At 37.0% G+C, this 12,832-nt stretch overlaps 7 protein-coding genes across 7 annotated transcripts; all 7 read left to right on the top strand.

Annotated features, from left to right (window-relative positions):
* The first annotated feature begins 2,000 nt into the window (after positions 1–2,000).
* On the top strand, positions 2,001–2,981 carry LOC145274057 (putative sugar kinase slr0537). Its single transcript, XM_080127240.1, has one exon. The coding sequence runs from the start codon at positions 2,001–2,003 to the stop codon at positions 2,979–2,981; it is 981 nt and encodes a 326-aa protein (XP_079983366.1).
* An 18-nt stretch (positions 2,982–2,999) lies between these two features.
* Positions 3,000–4,181, top strand: LOC145274056 (DNA recombination protein RmuC homolog). Its single transcript, XM_080127239.1, has one exon. It carries the CDS (start codon positions 3,000–3,002, stop codon positions 4,179–4,181), a length of 1,182 nt encoding a protein of 393 aa, XP_079983365.1.
* Positions 4,182–4,306: 125 nt separating this feature from the next.
* Positions 4,307–6,925, top strand: LOC145274055 (alanine--tRNA ligase-like). The gene has a single exon (XM_080127238.1). The coding sequence runs from the start codon at positions 4,307–4,309 to the stop codon at positions 6,923–6,925; it is 2,619 nt and encodes an 872-aa protein (XP_079983364.1).
* A 1,724-nt stretch (positions 6,926–8,649) lies between these two features.
* On the top strand, positions 8,650–9,765 carry LOC145274054 (2-methylcitrate synthase-like). The gene has a single exon (XM_080127237.1). The coding sequence runs from the start codon at positions 8,650–8,652 to the stop codon at positions 9,763–9,765; it is 1,116 nt and encodes a 371-aa protein (XP_079983363.1).
* A 64-nt stretch (positions 9,766–9,829) lies between these two features.
* On the top strand, positions 9,830–11,278 carry LOC145274053 (2-methylcitrate dehydratase-like). The gene has a single exon (XM_080127236.1). The coding sequence runs from the start codon at positions 9,830–9,832 to the stop codon at positions 11,276–11,278; it is 1,449 nt and encodes a 482-aa protein (XP_079983362.1).
* A 54-nt stretch (positions 11,279–11,332) lies between these two features.
* Positions 11,333–11,719, top strand: LOC145274052 (uncharacterized). Its single transcript, XM_080127235.1, has one exon. The coding sequence runs from the start codon at positions 11,333–11,335 to the stop codon at positions 11,717–11,719; it is 387 nt and encodes a 128-aa protein (XP_079983361.1).
* Positions 11,720–12,029: 310 nt separating this feature from the next.
* Positions 12,030–12,809, top strand: LOC145274050 (sn-1-specific diacylglycerol lipase ABHD11-like). Its single transcript, XM_080127234.1, has one exon. It carries the CDS (start codon positions 12,030–12,032, stop codon positions 12,807–12,809), a length of 780 nt encoding a protein of 259 aa, XP_079983360.1.
* Positions 12,810–12,832: the final 23 nt, after the last annotated feature.

Here is a 12,832-nt window from a genome sequence, read left to right as displayed (position 1 = left end):
TATAACTGCTGGATATCAAAGTTCTTTGCGCCACAATATTAGTTTATTATTAGCAAGGGTTCATCATTTGCAAGGAGATAATAAATTAGCATTGTCTGTATTAGAAGAGAGAAATCAAAAATATGGTGCGGATTTAGAAAGTGTATATTTTCAAGGAATGCTGAATGTGTTTTTGCATAACTATGAAGTTGCAGAGATAATTTTTCGTGCATTATTAAAAAGCTATCCAGATAATGCGGAGCTATTGAATAGCTTGGGTTATATTTTGGTTGATAATTTTAAAAAATATAATGAGGCAAAGCCACTATTAGAGAAAGCAAATGCCTTAACACCCAATGAGCCTCATATTTTAGATAGCTTGGGTTGGTTATATTTTCATTTGCGACAATATGATAAAGCTATTGAGTTGTTAGTCCACGCTTTAGAATTAAGAAATGATCCGGAAATTGTTGCACATTTAAGTCAAGCTCTTTGGGAAAATAATGAGAAAGAAAAGGCAAACTCTCTTATTAAGCAGGGTTTAAAGGATTTTCCTGATGATAGTAGAATAAAAGAACTTAGTGAGCAGTGGAAGTTGGTCAAAAAATGATTAAATAAATGAGATTGCTTGTATTAAGGAGAGTGTGATGCCAAAGAGAAAATCATGGATAGGAAATATTCATCAAGTTATTGATAATCAAGCGTGGTTAAGCAGTTTGATTTTATTGGGTATGCGAGTGTATTTATTGCCTTTGTTTTTGTTGCCAGGTTGGAATCAGTTAAATAATTTTGAGGAAACTTTTAAGTATTTTGGTGATACGGTACATTTACCGTATCCTTATTATCTAACCATAGCGGCTATTACGATTCAAGTAGTGTGTAGTGGTACGTTACTTCTTGGATTATTAACTCGATGGAGTGCATTGCTATTATCAGCTGTGATTCTGGTGATTATCTTTTTTATACAGATGAGTAATGGGTGGACTTATGTCATTGAATATAACTCAACCATTGATCAGATTATTAATCTTGTTCAGCAACATGGCAACTATGATAGCATTACTCAGCAAGGAGCAATTGCTATACTAAATAATGGAGTAGAGCTAAGTGTTGCGTATTTGTTGATGTTGTTAGTATTGTTTGGTTATGGAGGGGGTAAGCTAAGTATGGATGCTTATTTGTGGGATAAATAAGCAAGCACTTATAAGATAAAGAGTTTTTTTCTCAAGGGGTTGGCACTTAATTAGCCTTTAAGGAAAATAGCCTTTAAGGAAAACGGCTTAAAGAAAATGAAGTCCCAACACACAAACCAGTTGAAGCTGTTTTATGTGTTGGGACTTATTTGTATCTTTAGATTAGCAGTAGCTACACGCTGAACTAGATACCTTATCTTTACACTCAGAACAGCTAACTGATTGAACGTAGTCACCGCATTTATCACAAGAATTTGACATGACTTTAAATTCTTGATCGCAAGTTGTACATTTCACAACATTGTAGTCGGTACCACATGTTCCACAGGCTGCACTGCTAGCAATTTCTAATACTCTATCACAAGAGTTGCATGAATAGTTTTCCATAATATTTCTCCTCAAAATAAGTTGTTAAATTAAAAAAACCTTATAGTATTGATTATCACTATTTTCAGTAACTTATGCAAGTTTTTTTTCATGTTTTTTGTCCATATTGCCTAACAAATAGTGATGTGTTTTTTGTCAATTATACTTAGTATTTTGGATCGGTTTTGTATAGTTGTAGTGACGTGATGAAAAATTGAATTTTACATTTTTCTTAGGGTTCATTATTGCTTTTTTAATAGGTAAATGGTATACCTTGTTTGTTCGATTAGATGTTTGTTCGATTAGATGTTTGTTCGATTAGAGTGAATACTGTTTTTTGAGAGATGATAGGGTGATTTTAATTGGAATTTGGTAGTATCGGTTACTTTATGTATAAGTTCAATTAGTATAAGTTTGCTCCATTAATGGGATAGTAATAATTAAAATATAGGAAGTGTAATAATGAGAAACATTCAGGTGCTTGGTATTGGCAATGCTTTGGTGGATATTGAGTTTGAAATTGATGAAGGTTTTTTGCAGAAAAATGATCTAGCTAAAGGTCAAATGACGTTAATTGATGCAGAGACTTATCAGCATATTTTTTGTTTATTAAGTGAGCGTTATCCTCTTAAAAAACAGGTAAGTGGTGGTTCTGCTGCCAATTCTATTGTGATTTTTAGTCAGCTTGGCGGGAAGGCTGGTTATTGTTGTCGTGTGGCAGATGATGAGTTTGGTAAATTTTATACACAGGATTTGTTGGACCAAGGTGTGCAGTGTGATCCGGTGTATTCTGATGGGGTGACGGGTAAGTGTTTGGTGTTGGTGACTCCTGATGCAGAGCGTACGATGCTCACATATTTGGGAACAACAGCAGATTTATGCGTTGAGGATGTCGATTATAGACAATTAGATCAGGCTGAATGGTTATTTATGGAAGGGTATTTAGTGACCATGCCCAATTCTTTTGAGGTAGCTAAAGAGGCGATTAGGCAAGCTAAACAGTATGGGGTGAAAGTTGCCTTGAGTTTTTCGGATCCTTTTGTGGTTTCAGCCTTTCACAATCAAATGAGTGAATTATTATCAATGGGAATTGATTTGCTGTTTGCGAATAAAGAGGAGACTGAAATTTGGTCGGAAAAAGAAGCGTTATCAGAGGCGTGTGAGATGATGAAAAAATATTGCCAAAAGATAGTCATCACATTGGGTGAGCAAGGTTGTGCGGTATTTACTAATGATAAGTTAAATTCTTATGAAGGTGTTGAGGCTAATGTGGTGGATACCAATGGTGCTGGGGATTCCTTTGCAGGTTCATTTTTGTATGCAATGCAGTGTGGGTTAGAGGAAGCTACTGCTACAAAGTTGAGTAATCGAGTAGCAGCGACTATTGTTTCTCATTTTGGGGCTAGAGGGACTAAAGAATCTATACAGGCTTGCCAATCATAAAGTTAGGTAAATGGTGTGATGAGTGAATTTATCATTCTTATTATTGGGTTGATGATTGGCTTGATCGTGGGGTTTTTTATTCGCCATATCAAAGCACATTCACGGGAGCAGTCTCTTGCTGGGAAGCTACATGTTCAGCAGGAAAAAAACACGATGTTGGAGCAACAAGCTGAGCAACAAAAATACAGTGATGAGCAGTGGCAACAACGTTTTTCGGAGCTTTCACAAAAAGTTTATCAGGATCAGCATCAGCAACATTTTGAACAGGGAAAAAAGCAAATTGAAGAAGTGTTAAAGCCCATGCGTGAACAGTTGGATGTTTTTCGTAGCCGTATTGATTTGTTACGTGAGCAGGATATTAAGGAACGCACGCAATTGAGTGAGAAAATTCAGCAACTTGCACAGCTTAATCAACAGATGAGTAATGATGCAAAGAGTTTAACAGAGGCATTAGTGGGGCAATCACACACGCAAGGAGCATGGGGTGAGATGATTTTGGAGCGTGTTTTGGAAATATCGGGTTTGCAATTGGGTAGAGAATATCATACACAAAAAGTGTATAAAAATTCTCAAGGTGAGATATTGAGACCAGATATAGTGGTGAGTTTGCCAAATAGTCGCCAAGTGGTGATTGACGCTAAGGTATCGCTTTCAGCATACTATGAGTATAGTCAGGATGTAGTGGAGTTATCATTTGAACAACGTCAACAGTATTTAAGGCAGCATATTGAGTCATTGCAGCGTCATGTGAAAGAGTTAGCAAAACGTGAGTATCATCGAGTGCAGGAATTGGAGGGGCTGGATTTTGTATTGATGTTTGTGCCTATTGAAAGTGCACTCACTGTTACGGCAACCCAGCAAAACGATTTGTTTCTTAAGGCACTGAATCAGCGTATTCTAATCGTAACACCGAACACATTATTTGGTGTGTTACGTATTATTCATGCTCAGTGGCAGGTAGATATGCGTAGTAAAAATGCAGAGAAAATTGCAACGCAAGGTGCTAAGCTTTATGATCAACTGACTCGCTTTGTTGAAGATTTTAAAAAAGTGGGTTTAGCAATTGAGGGGGCTCAGAGCAAATATCAAGGGGCATTTAATCGATTGACTAGTCAGCGAGGGAATGTCATTCAGCAGGCACAGAATCTAAAAGAAATGGGAATTAGTTCAGATAAAGAAGTTGATAAATTATTGAATTAACTAGCTTAGTGGATAGTTAAGGTTGGTCTGGATGTTTCTATAAATGCGTTAAAATTAACAGTGTGTTTTTTGTTCTTTTTTGTGATTTTACTCACTTTATTTATTCATTTTTTTAAGGAGTTTTAATGTCTGTTATTAGTGCGAATGAGATTCGCAATAAATTCTTGAATTATTTTAAAAAACATGATCATCATCATGTGCATTCTGCATCACTTGTGCCGGCATCAGATGATAAGTCGTTATTGTTTACAAATTCAGGGATGGTTCCGTTTAAAAATTTGTTTTTGGGTTATGAACAAAGTGAATATAAGCGAGCGGTGAGTATTCAGCGTTGTTTACGTGCTGGTGGGAAACATAATGATTTAGAGAATGTCGGTTACACAGCACGCCACCATACTTTTTTTGAAATGCTGGGTAATTTTAGTTTTGGTGATTATTTTAAAGAGCAAGCGATTCATTTGGCATGGGGTTTTTTAACTAAAGAACTCGCCTTGCCTAAAGAGAAATTATGGATTACCGTACATCATAGTGATGATGAAGCAGCTGATATTTGGCATCAAAAAATTGGTGTACCGAAGGAGAAGATTATCCGTTGTGGTGATGCGGATAATTTTTGGTCAATGGGGAATACGGGTCCTTGTGGTCCTTGCTCAGAGATTTTTTATGATCATGGAGAGCATGTGCAGGGAGGACCACCAGGATCAGCAGATGAAGATGGTGATCGCTATGTGGAAATTTGGAATTTGGTATTTATGCAGTTTAATCGTGATGCTGATGGAAGTTTAACATCATTACCAAAACCTTCTGTGGATACAGGCATGGGCTTGGAACGTATTACGACGGTGTTGCAAAAGAAAACCAATAATTATGATACAGATGAATTAGCTACATTAGTTGCCATGGCACAATCATTGGTTGCATCAGAATATCAAGAGACGATGGATAGAGAGAACCCATCTTTTAAAGTGCTAGCCGATCATATCCGTGCGTGTGCATTTTTAATTGCTGATGGTGTGTTGCCAAGTAATGAGGGAAGTGGTTATGTGTTGCGGCGGATTATTCGTCGTGCTATTCGTCATGGTAATAAGGTAGGGATTGTTCAGTCTCCATTTTTTGATAAATTATTGGAGCCACTAGTGGTGTGTATGGGTGAGAATTACCCAGAATTAGTTCAGGCAGAGTCAGTGATTCGAAAGACCTTGCAACAAGAAGAGTTGCGTTTTAGTGAAACTTTGAGAAAGGGGTTGGCAATTTTTCAGCAAAAATTAGAAGAAGATAGCCAGATTAAGAAGAATAAGTGTATAGATGGGGAATTGATTTTTTATTTGTACGATACCTTTGGTTTTCCTGTGGATTTAACGGCAGATATGGCACGTGAGATGAATCTAGAAATGGATTATGAAGGATTTGATGTTGCAATGAATGAGCAAAAAAAACGTGCTCGTGCCTCTATGCAGTTTAACCAACCGGATGTTAGCCTGCCGATGGTAGCGATGGATAATTTTATTGGCTATGAGAAGATGGAATGTGAAACGGTTATTCAGTCTGTTTTTAGCAAGCAAGCCAAGGAGGTGGAAGTTGTTAAGCATAAAGAAGAAGCATTTGTTGTATTGGAGCAGTGTCCATTTTATAGTGAGTCAGGTGGACAGGTGAGTGATAGTGGTGTGATTAAGGGTGATGGATGTGAGTTTGTTGTACATGGTATGCACAAACAAGGTGGTGTATACGTATGTTATGGACAATTGCTTATTGGCTCAGCCTTGGCTGTGGGGGATAAAGTGTATGCAAGTGTAGATAGACAGAGGCGGTGTAATATTGAAAAAAATCATTCAAGTACGCATTTGCTTCATCATGCTTTACGTCAGCATCTTGGTGATGGGGTAGCACAGAAAGGTTCGTTAGTGGATGAAAACAAATTGCGTTTTGATTTTTCCTATGGCGATAAAATCGCTGAATCTGTTTTACAGAAAATTGAGAATGAAATTAACCTACAGATTCAAAAAAATCATCAGGTTGAAACACAAGTCATGCCTATTGATGAGGCAAAAAAACTTGGAGCAATGGCATTGTTTGGTGAAAAGTATGGCGATAACGTGCGTGTGGTGAAAATGGGTAATTCAATCGAGCTATGCGGAGGAACACACGTTTCACAAAGTGGTGATATTGGCTTTTTAAAAATTGTTAGTGAAGGTAGTGTGTCCACGGGTGTTAGGCGTATAGAGGCATTAAGTGGCGATGGGCTATTTTCATATCTAAATACTCAGGCACAAACGGTGAATGAATTAAGCTCTTTGTGTAAAATACCGAGTACACAACTATGTTCATTTGTATCAAATTTGTTGGCTAAGCAAAAACAATTGAAATCGCAAATTGAAAAATTAGAAAATAGTTTGACAGACAATAAAGTAGTAGAGATTCAAAGCATTGCTGGTTATCAGGTGATTGTGCAGCATTTGGGGCAATTAGAAGGTGCTAAGGTACGCCAGAAAGTAGATGAATACAAGCAGAAAATTAAAAGCGGCATTGTTGTGGTAGCAACTGATATTAATGGGAAAGGACAATTAGCCTGTGGTGTGACAGATGATTTGCTAAAGTCTATTAAGGCAAATGATTTGGTAAATCATTTGGCGTCCTTTGCTGATGGGAAAGGTGGTGGACGTGAAGGATTAGCTATGGCAAGTGCCAATCCAGAAAAAATCTCATTGGCTCTTGAAAAACTCGAGCAGGTGCTGAGTAAAAAATAATAAGTACTAATTAAGTACTAATTGTTTTTTGACTCATATAAGATGGCAACTTTTTGAATGGTATTTAAAATTTATACATACGATTCAAAAGTTTTATGTAGAATGCTTTAGATATACATAAAATGGTGGATTTTTTCTTTTTGATGAGTTTTTATTGAGTAAAAATTTTTTCTTGTTTTATTTGTTTTTAATATTCAAACTATTATGAAAAATAATCGCATAATAAAATTTTCGCTAGTATTATTTTTTCTGTACTAAAGGACAAATGGGAAAAGTTTCTAGTGGTACGATATTAAAAGATCGTGCATTGACTTTAACTAACCCTGCTTACTATGTTTTAAAAAATACCTTTGACGGTCGAATAGCTTCTAAGGTTATATCTGTAAAAACATTTTCAGCTAGACACCGTAGCCAAATTGTTACATTTAAAGATAAACTATGGTTGATAGGGGGGGCATGATGCTTCATATAGATATAAAAATGATATTTGGAGTTCCTCAGATGGTATAAATTGGGGTAAAAATATTATAGGAACGTTTGAATTTAAGGCATTTTAAGTAGTGTCTGTATAAATCCTATATCGTTTATCTTCTAGAAGCGGATTGATAGAACATTTCAATAATGTAGTAAAATACGTGAAATAATTATTCAGTTTTTTATTATTTATTATATTTTCAATCAATTAAACTCAAAATACATCCCACACACGGTTTGGTGGTTAGGTGATGAAATATATAAATTCAATGCCTTGATTTATAGATGATTATGTTATAACTCTCATTTATGTCGTTTCTCTATTGTACAATAGAGAAATTAAAATTCTTGTTTATTAGTGAGATGTTTAGCATATGAGTCAAGGTGGACTTTTTAGAAAATTAGTGGCAGAAAATTTTCCTATTCAAGTGGTGGGTACGATTAATGCCTACACGGTACTTATGGCTGAGAAGATTGGATATCAAGCCATTTATCTCTCAGGTGCTGGGGTGGCCAATGCTTCATATGGCTTGCCAGATTTAAGAATGACCAGTTTAGATAATGTATTAGAGGATGCTGAACGTATTACTAATGCTTCTAATTTGCCTTTGCTTGTGGATATTGACACAGGATGGGGTGGTGCATTCAATATTGCATTGACCATTAAGAGAATGGAAAAAACAGTGTAGCAACGGTGCATATTGAGGATCAAATTAGTCAAAAACAATGTGGGCATCGCCCCAATAAAGTATTAGTCAGCACGGATGAAATGGTGGATAGAATTAAATCTGCCGTGGATACATGAATTGATCAAGATTTTGTGATTATGGCAAGAACAGATGCTTTGTCTGTGTAAGGTTTTGAGTGTTCCGTTGAACGTGCGATGGTATATGTAGAAGCAGGAGCCGATATGATTTTTCCTGAGGCAATGACAGAGCTTAATCATTATAAAAAGTTTTGTCAGGCGGTGGGAGTACCCTGTTTGGCAAATGTTACTGAATTTGGACAAACTCCCCTATTTAGTAAACAAGAGTTACATGATGTGGGAATTAAAATGGTGCTTTATCCTTTATCAGCATTTCGGTCAATGAATCGGGCAGCTGAAAAGGTTTATCAGCATTTGCTCAGTGATGGTCATCAACAGGATGCACTAGATTCAATGCAAACTCGCAAAGAGTTATATGAGTATTTGGACTATCATTATTATGAGCAAACTTTAGATAAGTTGACTCAATAGTCAAGGAGATATTATGAGCAATAATACAGCAGGATTACGTGGTATTTCTGCCGGTAATACAGCTATTTGTACGTGTGGTAAAGACGGCGTGGGATTAACCTATCGTGGTTATGATATTCATGATTTAGCGGCTTATTCAACCTTCGAAGAGGTGGCTTTTTTGCTCACTCGTGGGCATTTGCCTAATCAGTCTGAATTAGAGGCTTATCAGGAAAAATTATTGCCTTTAAGAAATGTGCCGAAGCCAATTAAGGAAGTTTTGCGAGCCATCCCCGGTGATGCACACCCTATGGATGTACTACGAACAGCTTGTTCAATGTTAGGTTGTATTGAGTCAGAAAAATCATTGAATCAACAGCTTGATATTGCTGATAGGTTATTGAGTTTCTTTCCTTCGGCTTTGTGTTATTGGGTGCATTATGCTAGAGGAAATAAAGAAATTGAGGTAATCACGCAGCAGGATAGCCTTGCTGGGCATTTTTTAGAGTTGTTAAATGGATGTACACCTTCAGAGGAGCATAGACGTTGCATGGATGTGTCCTTAATTCTTTATGCAGAGCATGAGTATGATGCTTCAACCTTTACATCTCGAGTTATCACTGCTACCTTGAGTGATTTTTATTCATCTGTTTGTGGAGGGATTGGTGCTTTACGAGGTCCACTACATGGCGGAGCGAATGAGGCAGCAATGGAGTTGATTGAGTTGTATAAAACGCCCGATGAAGCGGATAGGGGTATCACTCAAAAACTGCAAAATAAAGATAAAATAATGGGCTTTGGGCATGCCGTGTATAAAATTAGCGATCCACGTAATTTAGTGATTAAGAAGTGGGCAGAAAAATTAAGCCATGGGCATGCTAATGCACACTATTATGCGGTTTCTGAAGCGATAGAGAAACGTATGTGGGATGAGAAAAAACTATTCCCAAATTTGGATTTTTATTCGGCAAGTTCGTATCATTTTATGGGAATTGAGACGGATTTGTTTACGCCTATTTTTATTATCAGTCGTATCACAGGCTGGTCTGCTCATATCATGGAGCAACGAGCAGATAATCGTCTGATTCGCCCAAATGCTGAGTATATTGGACCAGAAGAACTAAAATATGTGCCACTTTCACAAAGATAGTTTTGCTATTGTTCTCTCACAAGAGCATTTAAAAATAACAGAAAATTAAAAAACAGATAATCTTATGAGTCAAGCAATTATTTCAGCAAACCGCCCTGATTTTGATGATGTCATTCAACAGATTGTTGATTATGTATTAGATTATGATGCCTCACAAAGCAAGCTAGCGATGGAGACGGCACATTATTGTTTAATGGATTCGATTGCTTGTGCCTTAATGGCACTGAAATACCCTGCCTGTTGTAAATTATTAGGACCTTCTGTACCCAATGCAACGTTGCCTGAAATAGGTGCAAAAGTGCCGGGGACTCATTACCAGCTTGAGCCTATTCAAGCTGCCTTTAATTTTGGAGCTATGGTTCGGTGGTTAGATTTTAATGATACGTGGTTGGCTGCCGAATGGGGGCATCCATCAGACAATTTAGGCAGTATTTTGATGGTAGCTGATTATCTTAATCGATCTCATCAGGGTTTACTGACGTTGAGTGATGTGATTCAGGCAATGATTAAAGCACATGAAATTCAAGGTGTGTTGGCATTAAAAAATAGTTTTAATAAAGTGGGTTTGGATCATGTAATGTTGGTGCGTATTGCTTCTACTGCTGTCATTTGTGAGATGCTTGGTTTGAACTGTGAGCAGGTATTAAATGCTGTCTCGCATGCTTGGTTAGATGGTTCGGCTTTGCGTACCTATCGCCATGCACCGAATACGGGTTCAAGAAAATCATGGGCAGCAGGAGATGCCACCAGCCGAGCTGTGAGATTGGCATTGATTGCAAGAACTGACGAAATGGGCTATCCTTCTTCTATTACTGCTCCGATTTGGGGATTTCAAGATGTGTTATTTGATGGAAGACCTTTAGTATTAGAGCAAGAATTTGGGCAATATGTTATGGAAAATGTCTTATTTAAAATTTCTTTTCCAGCAGAATTTCATGCCCAAACTGCAGTAGAGGCTGCTGTAACTTTACATCCACAAATCAAGGATAGGTTAGATGATATTAAGCAGATTATCATTGAAACGCAAGAATCCGGTGATCGTATCATTAATAAAACAGGAAAACTTGATAATCCAGCCGATCGGGATCATTGTATTCAGTACATGACGGCGATTGGTTTGATAAAAGGAGACTTGGTGGCTGCTGACTATGAAGATGATGTCGCCAATATGCCCATTGTTGACCAATTGAGAGATAAAATGGTGGTGACGGAAAATATCCTTTATTCAAAAGAATATTTGGATCCAAATAAGCGTTCTATTGCCAATTCCGTGCAGGTTTTCTTTAATGATGGTAGTGAAACAGAAAAAATAGAAGTGCATTATCCTATTGGTCATCGTCTACGTAGAGAGGAGGGGATTCCTATATTGATTGGTAAATTTGAGCAGGCTTTAGGAGAGTCGGAGTTGTCCTCTGATAAAGTAGAGGCGATTAAACAATTATTTGCAGATAAAGAGTTGACTCTTAAAACGAACGTGAGCAGGCTGACTGATTTGCTTTGGTTACCGAAATAGTTTGATTAATGTAAGCATGTGAAAGTTTTTTATAGTTAAATAATGGAATGAGTTATGAATAATACGGTTTGTTGGTTTGAAATATATGTGGATGATCTTTCTCGTGCCAAGAGTTTTTATGAAAAAGTCCTCAATCAACAATTAACTCGTTTGGATAATCCGGATCAAAAGAAAGATTTTCCGCAGCCTGAAATGTGGGCATTCCCTATGCAGGAGAAACCTGGTGTGGCAGGGGCAATTTGTAAAATGGAGGGTGTGAAAGCCGGGGGGAATAGCACATTGGTGTATTTTAACTGTCAAAATTGTGAGATAGAAGCTGCTAGGGTGAATGAGGCAGGTGGTGAATTAATCATGCCTAAAATGTCCATTGGTGAAGCAGGATTTATTGCTATTGCTAAAGATACTGAAGGGAATACCATCGGTTTTTATTCACAAAAATAAAGGACATTTTTAAAATGATTAGTTGGCAGATATTTACTTTTTTATTTGTTGAATTTATATTGGCAAATTTGCCTTGGATAAGTGGTTCGCTTTTTTTTGTAAAACCCTTACCTGTTAAACACAAATTAAGATGGCAATTGTTACAATGGATAATTTATCTTATCATTGGTTTTGTACTCTCATTAATGGTGGAAAGTTTTTTAATGGGCAGTGTGTATAGTCAGGATTGGGAATTTTATGTTTCCTTTATTTGTTTGTTCTTAGTATTGAGTTTTCCGGGATTTATTTATCAGCTTTATCGTAAACGAGTATGAGGGGAATTGAGTCTGTTTCCCTGCATACGCAGGTATTTGGTGATGGTGAGCCGCTTTTAGCATTACATGGGGTGTTAGGTAGTAGTGATAATTTGCGTTTAATAAAGCAGCTTCCTTATCAAGTGCATTTACCTGATTTACGCAATCATGGTGATTCACCCAATCATGCAGATGCTTCTTTTTTGGCAATGAGCCAAGATTTAATACGCTATTTAGATGAAAATAATATAGAGAGTACCCATTTACTAGGACATTCGATGGGGGCGAGAGTGGCAATGTTTATGGCAATGAATTTTCCTGATAGGATTAAAAAATTAATTGTTGTGGATATGGCTCCACGTGATTACCCAGCTTTGCAAAAACCCATTTTTGATTTAATGGAAAAAGTAGAGTTGGCTAAGGTTTCTAGCCGTCAACAAGCAGAGAAAATTTTATCTGAAGGTATTGCTGATCCAAGCATTCGGCAATTTGTTTTGAAAAGTTTACAGCGTTCTCCACAAGGTGATTTTGTATGGAAAGTGGCATGGAATTATTTGCGTGAAGATTATCCTTCTTGGGGGAATAATCCAGTTTCTGAGAGTCAATGTTATGTAGGTTTAGGTGCGTTTATTTATGGCATGGATTCTGAGTTTGTTAGTATTGATGATCACCCATCTATGCATCGGTATTTTCCAAATTTAGATATAATTGGTATCGAAGGAGCTGGTCACTGGGTGCATGCTGATCATCCCAAAATTTTTTTACAAGAAGTCGAACGCATTTTATCCACTAGCTAAGGAGTAGCTAAGTCATAATTTAA

Source organism: Euprymna scolopes, unplaced genomic scaffold, assembly GCF_053919585.1.
Source record: "Euprymna scolopes isolate OS-2025 unplaced genomic scaffold, ASM5391958v1 sca254, whole genome shotgun sequence".
NCBI classification, from domain to species: Eukaryota; Metazoa; Mollusca; class Cephalopoda; order Sepiida; family Sepiolidae; genus Euprymna; species Euprymna scolopes.
Note: the sequence above shows the minus strand (reverse complement) of the source record. Positions and strands in the feature narration are given on the sequence as shown.

Coding starts and splice junctions, on each gene's coding strand:
- LOC145274050 (XM_080127234.1), top strand. CDS start 12,030: ATGAGGGGAATTGAGTCTGTTTCCCTGCATACGCAGGTATTTGGTGAT.
- LOC145274055 (XM_080127238.1), top strand. CDS start 4,307: ATGTCTGTTATTAGTGCGAATGAGATTCGCAATAAATTCTTGAATTAT.
- LOC145274057 (XM_080127240.1), top strand. CDS start 2,001: ATGAGAAACATTCAGGTGCTTGGTATTGGCAATGCTTTGGTGGATATT.
- LOC145274053 (XM_080127236.1), top strand. CDS start 9,830: ATGAGTCAAGCAATTATTTCAGCAAACCGCCCTGATTTTGATGATGTC.
- LOC145274052 (XM_080127235.1), top strand. CDS start 11,333: ATGAATAATACGGTTTGTTGGTTTGAAATATATGTGGATGATCTTTCT.
- LOC145274054 (XM_080127237.1), top strand. CDS start 8,650: ATGAGCAATAATACAGCAGGATTACGTGGTATTTCTGCCGGTAATACA.
- LOC145274056 (XM_080127239.1), top strand. CDS start 3,000: ATGAGTGAATTTATCATTCTTATTATTGGGTTGATGATTGGCTTGATC.